The sequence below is a fragment of the Delphinapterus leucas genome, chromosome 9 (genome assembly GCF_059928025.1).
Source record: "Delphinapterus leucas isolate spDelLeu-1000000601 "Yukka" chromosome 9, BTC_Dleu_Yukka2, whole genome shotgun sequence".
Taxonomy (NCBI): domain Eukaryota; kingdom Metazoa; phylum Chordata; class Mammalia; order Artiodactyla; family Monodontidae; genus Delphinapterus; species Delphinapterus leucas.
Window position 1 is genome coordinate 61,642,429 of NC_143137.1, and position 17,639 is coordinate 61,660,067.

Sequence of the window (17,639 nt, forward strand, 5' to 3'; positions counted from 1 at the left end):
TCAAAATGTCACTCAGTTTCTTTTTCATTTAAAATGTTTGCATAAACTGGCCAAATATTGGTTTTCCATTACATTATCTATTTAGTAGGAGAAAACACATTTCATTATGACACTGAGTCGGAGTGATTTTCTGGGCCACGGCTCCTGAAGAATTGTGTCCTTGCTGTAGACAGAAGCGGTCTGCTCTCTGATAACACTGTACCAGGGCTTAGCCATGACTTGTCCAACAGAATCACCACTGGGAGTGAACCAGCCTCCAAGCAGCAGGGTGCTAGAGCTTACAGCTCCCCCAGTCCTATAAAGTCAGCCATCCCTGGATTAAGCTCTTTTTATTTCTTGATTGTTTAATGTCTTACATATTATAATCAGTATTTTAATTCAGGATTTGGGCCTTCTGGCAGTTTCCCGAAGGGCACACATTTGTAAGTCAACTAATTAAGAGTATTCTTTTCTTCCATCACCGCAAGTTCTCTGTACACTGAGAGAATATTTTTATACTCGTGGCCATGTTAATTTTTAAGCTGATGCTACCCCTGGGGCTGCGGACGCATAAGAGGCAGATAGAGGGAAAGCACGGCTGGTGACTCAAGGGGGGCTTTGTGGGTTGGCAGAGATAAAGGGAAAGGAGAAATTATGTGACACTGCATTTAACCAAAAAAATTTGTAAATCAATTTTTCTGCCTGAGAAAAAGTACACATTTTGAGGAAGAGCACATTCATCTCTTTATCTTCAGAATTAAGTTGGGTGCTCAAAAAAAAAAAAGTATATGAGCCACAATTCTAGGAAACAAAGATTGTAACTACAAACCAATGAGGTGTTTTAAATAAGGAGAAAGATATCAATCTTATTCCAACATATCTTGGCACATGTGTCAGAAGCAGCTCATGAAAGTAAGCCTGTATCTTGGGCAGTTAGCATTTCTGACTTAATTCTGTGAAGAAAGGCATGGCTACTGGGTTAGTGTTGTACCACTATAAACAAATTTAAAAAGTCAAAAACCAAAACCAAGAAACTTTTTTTGGAAGAAGCAGGGAAACACGAGACTATAGACTCAAATGTGCTTGTGTCTGTGTAAAGAAACACTGGAGGGATGCACTAAGGGATGGGAATGTTGGAATAGAGAGGAGAGTGGGCAACAGCAATGGGAGTGAGAGGTTTGCTTTTGTTTTTTTTACTGTATACGTTTATATCATTTTGATTTTTGCACCAATGTGAATATACCACCTACTCAAAAATTATGTTTATTAAAATAATGAAATTAAATAGGAGATAATAAAAGCAAAGAGCAAACTATATAAACAAGAGGTTGGGAATAGGATAAATCATATTCCTATCAAAATAAATTGAAGCTTATGTATAATTATAAATAATCTGTTAAATGTTAAGACTTGCTAAAACTAGGTGGTGGGTACCTATTACTTGTTACATTATTATCCTTATCTCACCTTTGTAAGACTGAAATATTTTCCCCCTCCAAAAAATAATTTGTTTAAAAGCACTTTTATTTCATCAAAATATTCTATCCTTAAGCCAAGGGAGAAACATTTTTATGAAAATATAGGCCATGTAATGGCAATCTGCATTAATTATTTGCTTTTTTACTTTCATACCCTGGTGTGATTTCAGTATTTACAAATAAGTAGACATTCTGATAAATATGCATGGACATTCATGAAATACTGCACAGTGTGTTGCCTAGAATGAAAAATTAATAAGGAAAGTGGGTTTCTGTCCTCAAGTTTATATGCCTTAGCCTTGGAAACTTTTTTTTTTTTTTTTAAAGCCTTGGAAACTTAGTGCTAGAGTTGTGATGCCTTTCCAATTTTGAAAAAAACTTTAACCAATGTCCTCTGTTTTCCAGACTTTCTCCTCTCACACTCTGGGAATTAAATCCAAATCAAGCAAAGACTGAGTAGAGAAAATCATCAGCCCTAGGTAACTGGGGCCGGCAGGATGACCTCGGCCCACTTCTAGTCCTGTAAGAAACCTGTAAGACCAGGGCAGATGGTATGCCAGACACCCAGGGCAAGGGATGCTCTAGAATTTGGCTGAGAATCTCAGGGGTAGGATGGAAAGCAAAGGCTATGACCAAGCTGAACACACTCAATTTCTTGGGATCGCTTAAGACTAGGCATGTCTCATCCAAATCCATAGTTCTGGAATCTCTTGTGGGGGGTTATTTAGTAAATGATTTTAGGTCTGGTAAACTTGGGTGTGGGACGTGGCCAGGCAAGCTTTCCCTGTGCATTTAACTAAGGTTCAATGAAGATAAGCACAGTACATCAGCAGGGCAACATTTCTTTCTTTCTTGTTTTTTAATTAGATTTTTCTTTTTTTGAAAATTGCCTAAATTCATAATTTATAATCTATTTATTTATTTTAAAAAATTTATCTATTTTTGGCCACACTATGCGTGGCACGTGGGATCTTAGTTCCCCAACCAGGGATCAAACCCGCGACCCCTGTAGTGGAAGCGCAGAGTCTTAACCACTGGACTGCCACGGAAGTCCCAGCAGGGCAACATTTCTAGTCCTACCATCTCTGCTTACCGTTTGGAGAGTGTCCCTGTGTCAGAGACGATGAAAGACCCTTTGCATACTTGATCTCCAATCCTGGCAATAACCCAGCAAGACTGTTGCTACTGGCTCCAATTTACAAATGAGAACAACTGAGGCTAAAAGAGTTTAAGTATGAAGCAAGTTACTTAAGGCCATAGAGATCATTTATAGGAGAACCATATTTAAATTCAGGTCTGTCTGATTCTGAAAGCCATGGTTTTTTTCTACTCCAGCATTCAACCTCTGATATAATAGCTTTTAGCTTTAGTAGTTTGAACATTATGTAATTACACTAAAGATGACAGATCTACACATACTATTTGTGCTTGAGAATATCTGAAGTCACTTATAAAGACAAATGACAGTCACCTAAAAACAATTGCTTGGGAATGCAAAGCTATTCAAAAGATAAAAATTACATTTTCCTGCATGTAACAACAGTATTTAAAATATTAAACAAATTATAACCCCAAAGAAATGCATAAATCTTACCACCTTCCTCGAGTTTCATGTCTAATAGTTCATCTATAGGTTCATTAGAGGAGAAGAAAGAAAAGAAAATTGAGTCATTTTCATTTTGTAAGGAGTTTGAGTCAAATTACTAAAATTGAGTTGTTTTCCTTAATCTAGATTACCTGAACATGCATTATGTATAGAGCTTTTGTCTAAGGCAGATAAAACACTTTTTCCATCTTCAGCTGTAAATATAACACATGCATTTGGTTATCACCAATTCAGAAAGGTGTGTGTGTTCATATACTAACGCTAAGGTAAATACATGGCTTCAGGAAGAAATGGTATCCACAAACTCACTCACACAGAAGCAGGGGTCCTCAGATGATAATTTACCCAAGCTGCTGGCTCTCAATGAATGCTGAGTTAACAGCCCTGAATCCTTGTTTTGTTTGGTAGAAAACTATATGACACTGATCAACAATTCTCCTTCTACGGACAAATGTGTGACTTAAGTACTAGAAGATCGAGTGACGGTGTGCTAAGGAACCTCAGCCACGTGGGCCTGGCTAAAATAAAAGGGCAGATTACGGGTGAAAGAAGCCAACCTGTAAAGGCTACATTCAGCGTGATTCCAACTATATGACACTCTGGAAAAAGCAAAACTATGGAGACAATAAAAAGATCAGTGGTTGCTAGGAGTTTGGGGGAGGGAAAGTTGAATAGGTGAAGCAACGGGGGATTTTTAGGACAGTGAAAGTACTCTGCATGTGGTGGATACATGGCATTAAACATTTGTGAAAACCTACAGACTGTACAACATCTAATGGAAACTATGGAATTTGAGAGATAATAATATGTCAGTGTTGGTTCATTGATTGTTTACCCTGGCGGGGAATGTTGCTAGTGGGGGTGGCTATGCATGTGCGGGGGGCAGGGCATATATGGGAACTCTTTGTACCTTCTGCCTGATAAAGTGTGTGCGTGTGCATGTGTACGCACAATATAACGATCTTAAAACTTGGTTTGCTCATAGGTACATTAGACTTTCTACAGGTCCCAGAATAAAGGACAGATGGCACTTCATTATAATGGATTCCATTCTGTGTATATATAAAATAAGGAAATCAACATTTACGATCTCAAAATATTATGCAGCTACCACAAGCAAGTGAACATACGGCACAAAAAGAAAATGTGATCCCCCTGTACTGTCGCATGTTGTATAAATAAACGATCTATATTGAAAATTTGAATAGAAATAGAATCAACTGGAGTTTACATTTTTCCCACAAAACTAAAATTTTTCTATTCAATTACTTAGATTCCCACAAGATTTGTGCTGTCAGCCCTGCATGATCCTGAGGCTGGAGGGTGTGGATCAATACAGTCAGAGACTCTTACATGGCCAGCCTGCCTCTCTGGCTTCTTCTACCACTTACTCCCTCCATCAACCTCTAGGACATTGTTCCTCTGACCTTCCCCTGGTCCTCCCTGGCTCATAGTTTTTGCCCAGGCTGTTTCTTTTGCTTTGATAGGTCTTGCAGTAGCCTTGACTTAGCCAGTTCCCGGATGCCCTCGAACAGGTAAAGTCACCCTAACACACAGGCCCATCGCCCTTGCAGCCCACACCCAAGTTGGAGTTGCCCAGTTACTTGTGTAATTGTTAGGTTACCACCTGCTTCCCCTTTTGACTGTAAGCCCCATCCTGGAAGGGTCCATCACCATGGGCCCAGAGCCCTGTGCTGTGTCCGCCACAGAGGTGGCTCTCTATTAACATCCGCTGAACAAATGAACAAGTACATGAGTAAGTGAAGGCATACAAGCATGAAGGGATGACACGAAGCCAAGCTGTAGAGGCAAAAAAGTGATAGTTTTTTGTTTTTGTTTTTTCCCTGTTGAAAGACAGATGGGGGAAAAGCAAAGAAAGCAGTAAATGGGAGAAGAATAAAGTAGGTGATGTGGTTGGGAAAGTAAGAAGGAAGACAGAGTGTGAAGGGAAGAGATGGAAGAGAGGGGGAGTTCTAGGGTGTAATCTGCCCCCTCCTGTCTCCTGGAAAGGCTGCCCCAGCAAAGGGCAGAGGCAGATACATTCCGAGAGGGCCAGGCTGAACAGGCGGTTGGGGTAATTTTAGTTCTCTTCCTATTACCTATAAAACTTTCCCCTGCATCTCCAAGAATTTGAGTCCCAGCGAAAGGCTCAGCTTTCCATCCTGAGTTCTGTCACACTTTACCCTACCCCATGCTCCTCATGCGAGAACCACCAGTGAATGAATGGGCTGTAATAGCAGAAGGCAGGAATAGCTGACAAGCCCTTCAAAGCACACTGTCTGGTCCATCAGTGCTCTGATCCCTCTTCCGACCACACGAGGGTCAGTACGCCAGAGGGATCTGGTGCCACTCAGTACTGAGCAGGCCCAGGAACCACCTGGAAGAGCAGTGTCTGAGCTCTCCCATCTGTTCCCAACCATGACCAATACACACCCCATGACACAGCCAAAATCGAACTCCCCTGATGTCATCATGTAATCTCTTTGCAACCATCTCTACAGCCCAAATGGCAGTTACAACTCGTAATGGTAATAGCAGAAATGTTATCACCTGTTGTAAAAGAAATAGTATCAATAGTGATGCTCCCCTGACAGGCTGCTGCTGAAATGACTAATGATGCTGTTTTCTAGTTCAAAATATACAACCTCTCTCAATAACGCTATAGGGTCAACAGCACTGACATTTGAAATTTAAAACTTAAATGATAGGAAGCAAATTAATATAGAATTTTCTCAATTGGAAAAAAAGGCCTAGAAGAAGTTTACCAAAAAAGAAAATGAGCTGGCTGTTGTGCAGCAGTATTTCAGAAGCAATTCTAAATAAAAATCGAAACTTACTCTTAAAACTAGAGGATTCCTTGTGCTGGTTTTCATCCTCTAATGAAATTAACCTTAAAATTAAAAAACAAAGTTTAGTAATGTTGTTCTGAAAATGTTATACTTATGATAGAGCCAGATTTTCTGTACAATATCTATTACTGTACATACACACACACACAATATGAACATAGAGTCATTTACAAGCTATATATTTTTGGAAGAAGAAATAAATTTGCTGGCTTTCTTCTGTCCCTGTACTAAAACTGGTTACTAGTATCTTAACGTCTGAATTTAGTTTCATGCCAAGGCACATATTCTGTAAATATCTAGGTGGGCAGTTATGTATAACAAAGATAGATACTTACAGTTATCACTTTAAAAACATAGTTAAAAAGCTGATGGACAAGCAGGTGTTTATTCTGATTCGTGGTGTTACAGGAGAGGATACCTCAGGAGGTTAGCTAAATTACATAAGGCTGAAAGCAGGATCATCCTCAAATCCACAAGACTGTCGCCTACTGAACTCTCAATATTCATGGGTAAGATGATGGCGCAGATACATCACCACCCTGAGATTCAGCTGGTGCCTCTGAATCCCCCTCCTAGCAAAGTGGTTCACTTTACCTGCCATTTCTGAACAAAATTCTTATTAAGTTTCATTGTCATTTAAACTAGTTACTTTTTGAGCTTTAAAAAAGGAAGTACTAAAAATAATGAAGAAATATGAAATTAATTAAAACTAACCACCCAAAACTAATCTTCGGTGGTTCCTCTCTAAGTAAAAGTTAATGCTTTATTTTGATTGCAGTAACATATATGGTGAAAAAAAGGCACCAGAACTCACTCCAGGTCCTGCCTCTTACTATACTAGGGGCCATGGGCAGTCCCTTAACCTCTCTGAGCCCCACTTCCATCATTAACACAACAGGGAAATGCCTATGTTAATTACATGGAGGGTCATCATGAGAATGAGTTGAGATAACATGAATAAAGCACCTGGCATTGTGTTTCATACACAGTAGGTGCTCACTAAATGGTAGCTAGCATCACCATTACTAACAGTAATAGGTTAAATTGCTTCCCCCTCAAATAGTCAATTGTACTAGATTCAGAGCACATTCTATAGCTGTTCCTACAGTGAAAAATTGTCTTTGTTCTGCACTAGAGAAATTTTCTAGTATTTGCTTTAAAATTAAAGAAGGCGGGCTTCCCTGGTGGCGCAGTGGTGAGTCCGCCTGCCGATGCAGGGGACACGGGTTCGTGCCCCGGTCCGGGAGGATCCCGCATGCCGCAGAGCGGCTGGGCCCGTGAGCCATGGCCACTGAGCCTGCGCGTCCAGAGCCTGTGCTCCACAACGGGAGAGGCCACAACAGTGAGAGGCCCGCATACCGCAAAAAAATAAATAAAATTAAAGAAGGTTACTCTTGGTGGTAAATACTTCCGTCAGACGAAAAAGATATTTAAAACCTGATTTAGAAACACAGGAAAAATGTAAACCTGTTTTAGCACAAGATTGTCATCTAAACTTTTTTGTGTGGAAAAGGAAGAACAAATGGAGGTAAGGTAATCTACTAGGTTAGCCAGCTCAAGATTAACCCCATTCCCACGGGCTATGACATCTCAACAGAAAAAGACATAGGTTCACATGTAAACCTCCTCCTTGCTGTATGAGTTGAGGAATCATGCAGCATATATGTTGAAAAGTTCATCTCAGCGTTTAAAAATGACTGGAGGAGGCTTCTCTGTAAAGAGGCAAGGAATGATGATGGAGAGTCACTTCCTGTGCTCAAAGCTGCTCTCTGCTTCACAGAGGAGGAAACAGAAAGTCTGCACGTAGAAACAAAATGTCAAGACCCAACACTTGTGTATCATAACACCTGAGTACTACATGTGTTGTGAGGTAAGCTAGTAAGTTATTTCCTTCTATGAGAGAAAAGCCGGGGATTTCCTATCTAGGACAGGATCTTGTAACTGATGGTGACAAAAGGAATAGATGGGGTGCAGAAATCCCAGAGAGCAGGAAGCTGGGTCTGAGGCCAGGGAGTACTGGGGACCTTTGCCCTCTCTTGCCCCAGTCAACTCCTCACAAGTTGCCCTTCCTAAGACCCCAGAAAGGGGTCTCTTCTTGGGATAAGTGAGTCCCAGCCTAGCAGGAATATGTGAGGGGAGGAGTTTGGCCTCAATTTTAGTACATCTACTCAGAGAAGTGAGGAAGTAAAGCAATCACCCTGTGTCAGAAACCCTGGCAGACTGGGTCTGCGAGGATGGCGGTGGCCTTACTTGTGGGAAGAAAGGTTTGCCAAGAGAAGGAGCCGTGACTTACTGACTTGGTTCCTCCACTGAGGCCTCTGCACTTTCCTGCTGGGCAATCTTCTTCCCTTCTTCTTTCTCAACCAGTTTTTTCATAGGGTCTTGTAAGCTCTTGATCAGGGTAATAGGAAAGAAAACAAAAGAAAATGAAAGGTCAATTAAAAACTCAACTGCCACGCGTCCCAGTAATCAAACCCTGAATTAGAGGTTTGGGGAGGTAACCTTGAACCAAACAAGTGGACAGAAATGAAATTTTGGATGTTCTCAGACCTATCCAGGAAATACTAGCTTATAAAGGAGAGTTGTTTTGCCACTAGATTTATGTTTTTCCCTTTTGTGATAAGTTATTCAAAAGAAGGCCTTTTGGCTATTGCTAACTTTATGTTCCATCTTTAACATGCAGCTAAGATAAACATTCTGTTCTGCTTGCAGCCCACACACTGACAGAGTAGAAGCTTTCTCTCCCCTTTCTCTCCCCCAAAGATGAGACAATTTTATTTTTAATTTTGTTTGCTATTTTGCAATATAAAACAGCTTATTTTTTTAAAAAAACAAGAGGAAACAAACCCTTTGTTTTTCAAACCCAAAATAGTGACTTAACAATTTCTGACAAGTTAACTCCCACGAGTGGACAGAGCAGGTGCATCCAAATCTTTGTAGGTTAAAAACGGGTGAGAGTCTTTTTTTGGCACATAATTTCTTTGAGCGACTGTTCTTAAAGTTTATTAAATATTTAAGGAAAGGTTTTTTGTTTTTTGTTTTTTAAAAGCAAGTGCCAAGGAACTGTACACCAGTGACAAAGCCTGAAAAAGCAAAACATTCCTGTAACAACTGAATAATGAGTTATATAAAAAGATCTCCATTTCTGGCCTAATTATAATACAAAGAAAAAAGAAATATCTCAAGATACTTATCCTGCTTATATTCTCAGAACTATTAAAGTCCTCATCCTTTGGGTCTTCACCTCTCTGTTCCTGTCTCCTTCCCATCCTTCACTTTTCTAGTATGACACACACACAGAGGAGGCAATAACTTTTCATATGCCAACTCGGACTGATGGCTGACCGGAGGGCTGGTTGAAGATGGTCTGAAGGCTGAGTCTTGGCAGAGTGGAGCTGTGATTGGTTCTGGTGTCTGCCATGGACACTAGATGGACACTGGTGTCACTCTTCCTGCTAGAATAATTTTCCTATAACACCCAGGCCATCACATTACCCTTTTTCTCAAGAACCCATTGTAGTTTCTTATTTCCTTCCATTTCTAGTCTAAACTTCTCTGACCAATTTAAAAGATCTTCTAAAATGTGACCCTATCCTACTCTTCCAGATGCATTCCCACTAACCTCACATGTCCTTCCGTTCAATTAGGCTTCTCTCCTCACGGTCTCCTGTGTGCTAGCTGCTCCCTTCCTATCTTTGCTCATTCTGCTGCTTTAACCTAAAAAGCTCTCTCTACCTATCTGTCTATCCTCAAAGTCCTATCAGTCTCTGCAAAGTCCAGACCAGTTACTACCATTTTTCATAAAGCGTCATTCACCGAGCATGCCAAATTCAAGAACGTCCTTCCATCTCCAAACTGCACTTACAGTTTTATTAGTATTTCATTATACATATCCTGTATTATGTTTTGTCTTTTAAAAATATTTTTTTAATTAGAAAAGTAATAAAACCACATGTAGAATGTTTGGGAAGTAAAAAAGGAAAAATTACTCGTAATTCCATTTCCCTAAAATAGTTATTATTTTTATAATATTTCCTTTCTGTTTTTTTTCTTACTCATACGACTTATACAATTGGAATCCTTGTTTGTATAGTAGATATTTTTATAGAGCATAGATGCCCTCTTAACCAATTTAATGTATGTAGATATTTCATAATTAAAACAATTTGAGTGCAGAATATAAAAAAGATTTTATATATCTTAAACATTTAATATTGAATTAAAAATATATAAATGTTTAATTTATATTGCCAATATTCTAAGGTAGGGCTACATGTTCTCTTTGAATATATGTCCCCTGATTAGGATTCTGATGCATTTTCTTGCTTAAACCACATCCATAAGGCATTGCCATAGCTTTTAATGATTCCCTATTTCTGGACATTTAGATTAGTACACTCAGTCAGCGAATAGTGTTTGAGCACATACCAAGGCCAGGGGCTGTTTTGGGTGCTGGGGATACATGGTGCACAAGACAGACAAAATTACAAGCTAGTGATGGATCCAGGCAGAGAACTGATATAGGGGGATAGAAAATGATTGGGTCATAAGGTAGCAGGTAGCAGGAATGTCCTCTCTTAGAAGTGATATTTCAACTCAGAGCTAAATGGCAGGAAGAAGCCATCCACATGCAGCTCAGGAGAACCACGGGCCCCAGGTGCAAAGGCCTAGCGGTAGGAACAGCTTGGCTTGTTTCGGCTGTAGAGTAGTGGGTAACAGGACAAGTCTCATGAGACTGGGATAAAGAGGTCAACAGGGGTCACACAGGGAGAATGTTCCTTTACCCACATTCCTCAATACTTAACATTTTGCCCCCATTAGCTTCTTTATACTCTTTTGCTCTTTCTGTCTCTCTACTGCATGACAACTAAATGGACTCTATGATCCTTGGCTGGAGGGGGAAATGCTATGAAGGACAGCATTGGAACAAATGAAGCAATTGGAATATGGACCATAGTCTTGGTGTTCTCCATATATATGTGTGTGTGTGTGTGTGTGTGTGTGTACACCCAAAGGCATCTGGTAAAAGCTGGGCACGTGTGTGTGTGTGTGTGTGTGTGTGTGCATTTTGGAAATGTGCAACCACAAGGAGTAGTTGAACAGATGTCAAGGACTTACTCTTTTCAACTGAGCTGCCAATCACGGCACTCACACACACACTCATACACACCCCACTTCCAGCAGCTTTATTCTCTAAAGAGTGGTCCAGCCGTGGTCAAAGTGAAGCCAGGAGAATTTCCAGAGAAGGCTCCGCCGGCTCCAAGTCTTGCTTTTAGATTCTGTGATGCTTCGCTCAGGCCTCCTGGTTTGCTCAGTTATCTTCTCTCTGCATTTCCTTTGTATCAATCAGCAGTGGCGGGGCCAGGACAGCTGCTCTCAGCCGGCCATGTCTAGCTGCCACAGTGCTCGCCTAAGCCCCTGAGATGCCCTTGACAGCTCCATGGTTATCATCCCTTCTGTCTCTAGCCTGACCTCCCCTCAGAACCACACTCCAGCAGCTCTCAGACAACCCCTTTGTGATGTAAACCACTTATTCCTTCTTTTCAACCCCTGCTCCTGTTGGGCCATTAGCAGGCACTCAATTGTTGGCCCCCTGTCACCACCATCACGGTTAAGTCACTATTGTGCTTCACCAACAGAATGGCTGCAGTTCCAATTGCTACTTTATTATTAATAATTCCTGTGACAATCACTCCTTCCTTCCTTCCATTACCATTGTCCTTAAAACAATTTTGTTGTTGCCACTCAAGAGAGGTGCTGTGTATGCACCTGTTGGTTGATAAATTAATGTACATAAGGTTAAACTGCAAACATTAGAGCTCTTTAGCTAGGAAATTCAAAGGCTAGGGGAATAATGTGAAAAGGCTTAGAAAATCATAAGCAAAATTAATACTGAGCACATGGGCTTATTTATTAAATATTAGAATTTTGAACTAAGGGGACTCGTGTGTGTGTGTGTGTGGGTGTGTGTGTGTGTATCTTTACTGAGATATAATTCACATACCACAGAATTCACTCATTTGAAGTGTACAATTCAATGGTTTACAATATAGTCACAGTTGTGTGATCATTAACACAATCAATTTTAGAACATTTTCAGAAGGCGTCTCTTGAAGCAAGAGAGAGTTTTAGATCCAGCTAAGCTATATGTTCCTCTACAGAGCAAGGGAAAAAAACCTGCAACACCACATATGGAACTTGTTTCTTACAAAAGATGGTACACATTGAAGATATAAAGGGGCTTAGAGGAACTCTGAAACATTATGGAGGACAAATCATGTCTGCTTTCCTCCTTCAAAATCAGTTCCCGGGTGTGACTGTCAGATACAGGATATTCTACATGGTGAATCACCACATTTTCCAAGGTCTGATTATAAAGGCCCAACTGGAGGCAGGCGGGTAGAGGTGAATTCTTCAGATTAAAGTCCAAAACTCATCTGAAAATGCTTAACCCTGTAGCATCCTTAAAAGTCAGAGGTGACAGCATCTTCTGTGTGACGTGAACATCTGCTCAGGCAAAATGAATCTAAGACGCCTGGCTGACTGTGCAGACAAGGCAGCCATCAGATGGAAGTAGTTTGAATCACTGGCTGATGGAAGCCATGTTCAAATCCATGTCCAGAAATAAAATGTCAAAGCATTCTGTTTCTAAACCCCAAACCTTCTAGGCCCTTCATTAAAATTGCTTGGGAAAATCACTATGAATTAGAAGCAATACAACATCATATAAGACTGAAAGGTTCTCTGTGAAGGAGGGAATGTTTTTAGACCAAGTAACCTTTCTCTGTTAAGGCTGCACTGACATGCTAATAGTTTCCATCAATGCTTAAATGGTTTCAGGAAGCACACACACAATATGTAAGATCAGCGAGACAGAGGAAACTTACAGACCGAGCTTGCAAAAGTGTCTTAGAAAGGAAACAGCTTAATATAATAAAGGGAGTTACTACTTCCTGTATTAGGAAAATAAAAGCAACAGCAACATTCATCTGAATGAAAGCAAAACTACTCAGCAAAACAAATTTCACAGGCAAAAGAAACAGCAATCAGCCCTCATCTAACGACCTAAATTTAATGTTTAACTTTGACAACTGGGTAACGTTTCCTCTAATCTTTATTACTTTTAATTTTCTTAGGCTACTTCCCATTAATTACACGATATGTATATAAAGGTGCCAAATAACTGTTTATAAAAGGAAATAAAAGTGCTTAAAATAGCACGGCATGGTTAAAAGATGCTGAACTCAGTTGGGTTTGTGTATATTTGTGATTGTATAATTAGTAGCACATGAGGAATAAAAAGCAGAGGCCATGATGATGTGTATGAGCCACATAATTTATGGACATTTAGCTCACATGTCCTCCCCACCCATGCAGCTATAAATTTATAAAGGCACTGTACAAGGAACACAAATTAATCTAGGACCAGAAGGTACTCTTGAATTCTACTGTAGAACAAAAAAGTTAAACAGTAAAACTACAGAAAAATAAACACAATCTATTCTTTAAAATAAGATGGAGACTTCCCTGGTGGTGCAGTGGTTAAGAATTCGACTCCCAGCCGCAGGGGATGCGGCTTCGATCCCTGGTCAGGGAACTAGATCCTACATGCATGCCGCAACTATGAATTCGCATGCCACAACTAAGACCCGGCACAACCAAAAAAAAAAAAAAAAAAAAGATGGAAAATTAGTACTGGGAAGGCATCATAGTGTACTAGAAAGAGATGGACTTCGGAAATAGTTCACGTAGTGCTGTGCCCTGGTACAGGGTCTTCACCCCCGGGAGCCTCTCTTTACCCATCAGAGCAAAGGAGACAAGTAAACCATCCTTGGGACATTGTGAGGATTAACTGAGATAATGTCTTTGCAGAGTACCAAGCTCATAGTAAGCACTCAAAACGTGCTTTCTTATCAACGACTTTTAAAGATCTAAAAGGAATTAGATGTCTTAAGGGCTCATTTTGTGTTACGTACCGCATTCCATGTTTCATACATCTCTCAAAACCCAGATAAACACTGTCCTTCCGATTTCCTGACATAGACATGGAGATCAGGGGAGGTGAAGTAATTTGCTTAAGGCCATTCAACCATTAACAAGTAGAAGCAATATTTAAATCCAGGTCTTTACAATTCTACAACTAGTTAAGAAACTGTATTGAATAGCCAGGCCAAGAATATTTACTGAATTCCCCTTTCATATGAAGTGCCAAGGAGATGGAGAGGGCTTCATTTCAAATTCTAAAGGAAGGGTCATGGTATTCGAAGACTGACATATAAAAGATGCTTTTCGCCTTCAAGCAAATACTTTGAGGATATGGGGAGGGGGAAGGGTGAGCTGTGACAGGGCGAGAGAGAGGCATGGACATATATACACTAACAAACGTAAGGTAGATAGCTAGTGGGAAGCAGCCGCATGGCACAGGGATATCGGCTTGATGCTTTGTGACTACCTGGAGGGGTGGGATAGGGAGGGTGGGAGGGAGGGAGACGCAAGGGGAAGAGATATGGGAACATATGTATAACTGATTCACTTTGTTATAAAGCAGAAACTAACACACCATTGTAAAGCAATTATACCCCAATAAAGATGTTAAAAATAAATAAAATAGCCAGGACATGGAAAAAAAATACTTTAAAGTGCTATTTTTAATTGAAAATTTATAGCTGTACTTTTTTTTTTTTTTTTTTTTGCGGTACGCGGGCCTCTCACCGCTGTGGCCTCTCCCGCTGTGGAGCACAGGCTCCGGACGCACAGGCTCAGCGGCCATGGCTCACGGGCCCAGCCGCTCCGCGGCATGCGGGATCCTCCCGGACCGGGGCAAGAACCCGTGTCCCCTGCATTGGCAGGTGGACTCCCAACCACTGCGCCACCAGGGAAGCCCTATAGCTGTACTATTTAAAGGTGGTGATTCTGCTTTCTCTACCCTCCTGTCTCACAGCCAGAACACCACCTGAAAGAAGTGCCACAAGGCAGAGTGAAAGAAGCATAAGCATCCCTGTTTCCAGATCTACCATGTACTGGGCATGTGTCCTTGGGCAAATTACTAGACCTTTTTGAGCTTCAGTTTCCTCATTTGAAACATGGAAACAAGAACAAGTATGCCCACTTCCCCAAGGCTGCTTTGAGGATTAACTAAAATATATGCACTTTCTATATGTCAATGCTGAACCTAACGTATTATTCATTGTAAGACCCAACCTTGGTACATTAGAGTCACACGCACCATGACAAATTCTTCTAGACATTATTGCACTTCACCCTTAGCAGAACGCCTGGCATAAAGTAACTACGCACACAATGCTAATATTTTTTCCTTTTCCCTCAAGGAAGAGGTGGAAAATAAGAAGAGGTGGTGAGGAGAGAAGCATCTTACTGTTGTGAACAGGGCCTGGGCTACCAGCTGCCCTGAAGAACCAATGTCAGTCATCAAGGATGAATGGATGACCAGCCACGCTTGGGTTTGTCCCCATCCAATCTGAAATACCTCAGATTTCAGTGGTAGCCACGGTCAGTCTCTCTACCGCTCCTCTCCCAGTGACCTGGATGCAGCCCAATTTGCTGTTGGCAATGATCTGGCCTGGAGCAGCTTGGGGAAAAACATCATTCTGCTAAATGCTGTGTAAAGTAAAGACACTGAGAAAAAACTTGAAAGTCTAAAAGGATATTCTGGATGTTCACCATGAGTAATTGCCATGTTGGGACTGGCAACTAAAATTGCATTGCAGGGATATTTACCCAATTTTCATAAAAACTATTATGGCTTTATTTTCAAAGCAAGTAACTACAGAGCCATGTGGCTTGTCGGTAAATGTTCAAGTGATTAACTGAGAAATGGGGTGGGTGGAAGAAGGCTGTGAGGCATGCGAATTTGAGAAAAACAAAATTTAGAAAGAGATGCTTTTTGAACTGTTAGAGCTAAAAGCATTTGAGTCTGTAGAATGACGTTGCATATAACAGTGCTAAGTCCTAGACCCCAGGAGAAAGAGGAGGGAACAGTGGCACATCCATTTCGATGGTTATTTTTGAACATGCACAGTTAGGTTTTCAAATTCAGGTTTCCTTAGAGTTAAAATCTTGGCACAGACCAAGAGCCACTTGCAAAGCCAAAGTGCATTTTTCAGAATTAGCCCTGTTACAGGGGTGGGACACCCTCTTGCTTTTCTGGGGTGCAGACCGGCCCTGCCCTCTCCTATCCCTGGAGGGAATGACCTGAGCCCAGACCAGGGTCTGCAGGGCAGAAAGGCTGCCAGAGCGTCTGGGGGAGCAGGGAGGGAGGAGGTTGGGTTTCCCTGGGCAAGGTTAGTGAGACCTCCTATTCCACTGCCATAAAGCCTTGCCTGTGCAAAACTAATAACCTAGGGTGAAAATGGTGCATAAGGAAGTAACTGAAGCTGGGCTCCAGAACCTGACAACCACAACAAACCCTTCTGTATCGAAACCGCCAATGGCTGTCTTCTGGATCCACTAACAGAATGTTTAATAAGTCCATCCCTCCCCCACTCCCCCCCCGCCCATGGAGCTCCTGGTGCCACCACCAAGGCTGCCACACTCACAACCACCACCGCCACACGGCTGGGCAGTGACAGAGCTAGACTCAGAGCCAGATCTGGCTGGCTCCAGGGCTTGTGCTCCCACATGCTTTGATTTATCCCATAACCAGAGTCAAAAACCGGCTTTCCTCCCCAAGACACCTCAGTGGGGCACATCACAGGACTACACTCTGCTACTGACCACTGCCATTCAATATAGGTCCTCATCTCTTCACAAATACCAGTGCAGAAGGACATGCCTTCCCTTCAACCAGCCCCCAGGGAGCGTGTCCACGTCTTCAAAGGGCCCAATGCTCACTTCTCTATAAAGACATCCAACTCAGCGCATGTGCCAGCACGTCAGATAGGGGAGAAAAGGCCACTGGTACAAACAGAATTTTAGATTTTCCAGTGAAAAGCCACTTGACTCCGGAGGGCTATTTTTTTTTTTTTCTTAAAAAAATTTTTTTTTCCTGATGCCTGTTCTGGATATGTGGAGAAATGTGTAAGTAAGTGACATCCTGAAAGGATGAAGCAAACATGACCACATCTGAAGGCTGGTAATTTAAGACAGGTACTGCTTTCCTATAGACAGCATTTCTTTTAGTTTTCTTCCAAAAAAAAAAAAAATGTTTTAAACTCTTAGTCTAAATTATTTTCTCTAAAAAAGCTTTCAAGATAGGGCTAGTCACATTCCATTCCTATCCCCATGACTTGATAATTTCTACCATGTAAAAGACATTCCCAAATGATGTGGAATCAGTCTAAAATTAACACACTAATGATAATTCATGCAAAAGTATATGTTAGTAGCATTGTAATGAACCAATAAATATTTATTGCTTGAAAATATGAGATTAGGGAATTGCTTCTTTTATGGGAAACCACTCAAAAGATAGTCTTGAGCTGTTACAATTATTAGATTAACCATTTTTTTGTTAACTTTAAATTTCAAGGCTAAATTTTCCATAAAGTTAAAATGCTACAAAAATGTATTTATCATGAAATTAGAACAATGAAGGAATATGTCAATAAATGTAGAATCAATATAGTCAGGCCTGAATAAAAATGTAATAGCTGTTGTCACATAAAATAGTACCACAAAATATTCCTAAAATGTCAAAATTGTCACTTGGAAAAATTTCAAGTTGTGTGAGGTGAAGACTCAATTCACTTTTATAATAAAAATATTATA

The 17,639-nt window shown here is 40.8% G+C and overlaps 1 protein-coding gene across 8 annotated transcripts in view; it reads right to left on the reverse strand.

Annotated features, from left to right (window-relative positions):
• Positions 1-17,639, reverse strand: part of ICA1 (islet cell autoantigen 1) — a 145,342-nt gene that overhangs the window by 19,985 nt on the left and 107,718 nt on the right. For 6 of the 8 annotated variants that reach the window (XM_089917659.1, XM_022586959.3, XM_022586979.3 and 3 more), the window contains 4 exons: positions 8,206-8,303; positions 5,901-5,953; positions 3,195-3,257; positions 3,052-3,084 (listed from right to left, as the gene is read on the reverse strand). In XM_089917659.1, the coding sequence (XP_089773785.1) occupies positions 3,052-3,084; positions 3,195-3,257; positions 5,901-5,953; positions 8,206-8,303 (247 nt within the window). The remainder of the gene's footprint in view (positions 1-3,051; positions 3,085-3,194; positions 3,258-5,900; positions 5,954-8,205; positions 8,304-17,639) is intronic. The other 2 variants (XM_022586986.3, XM_022586991.3) reach the window with 2 other exon arrangements.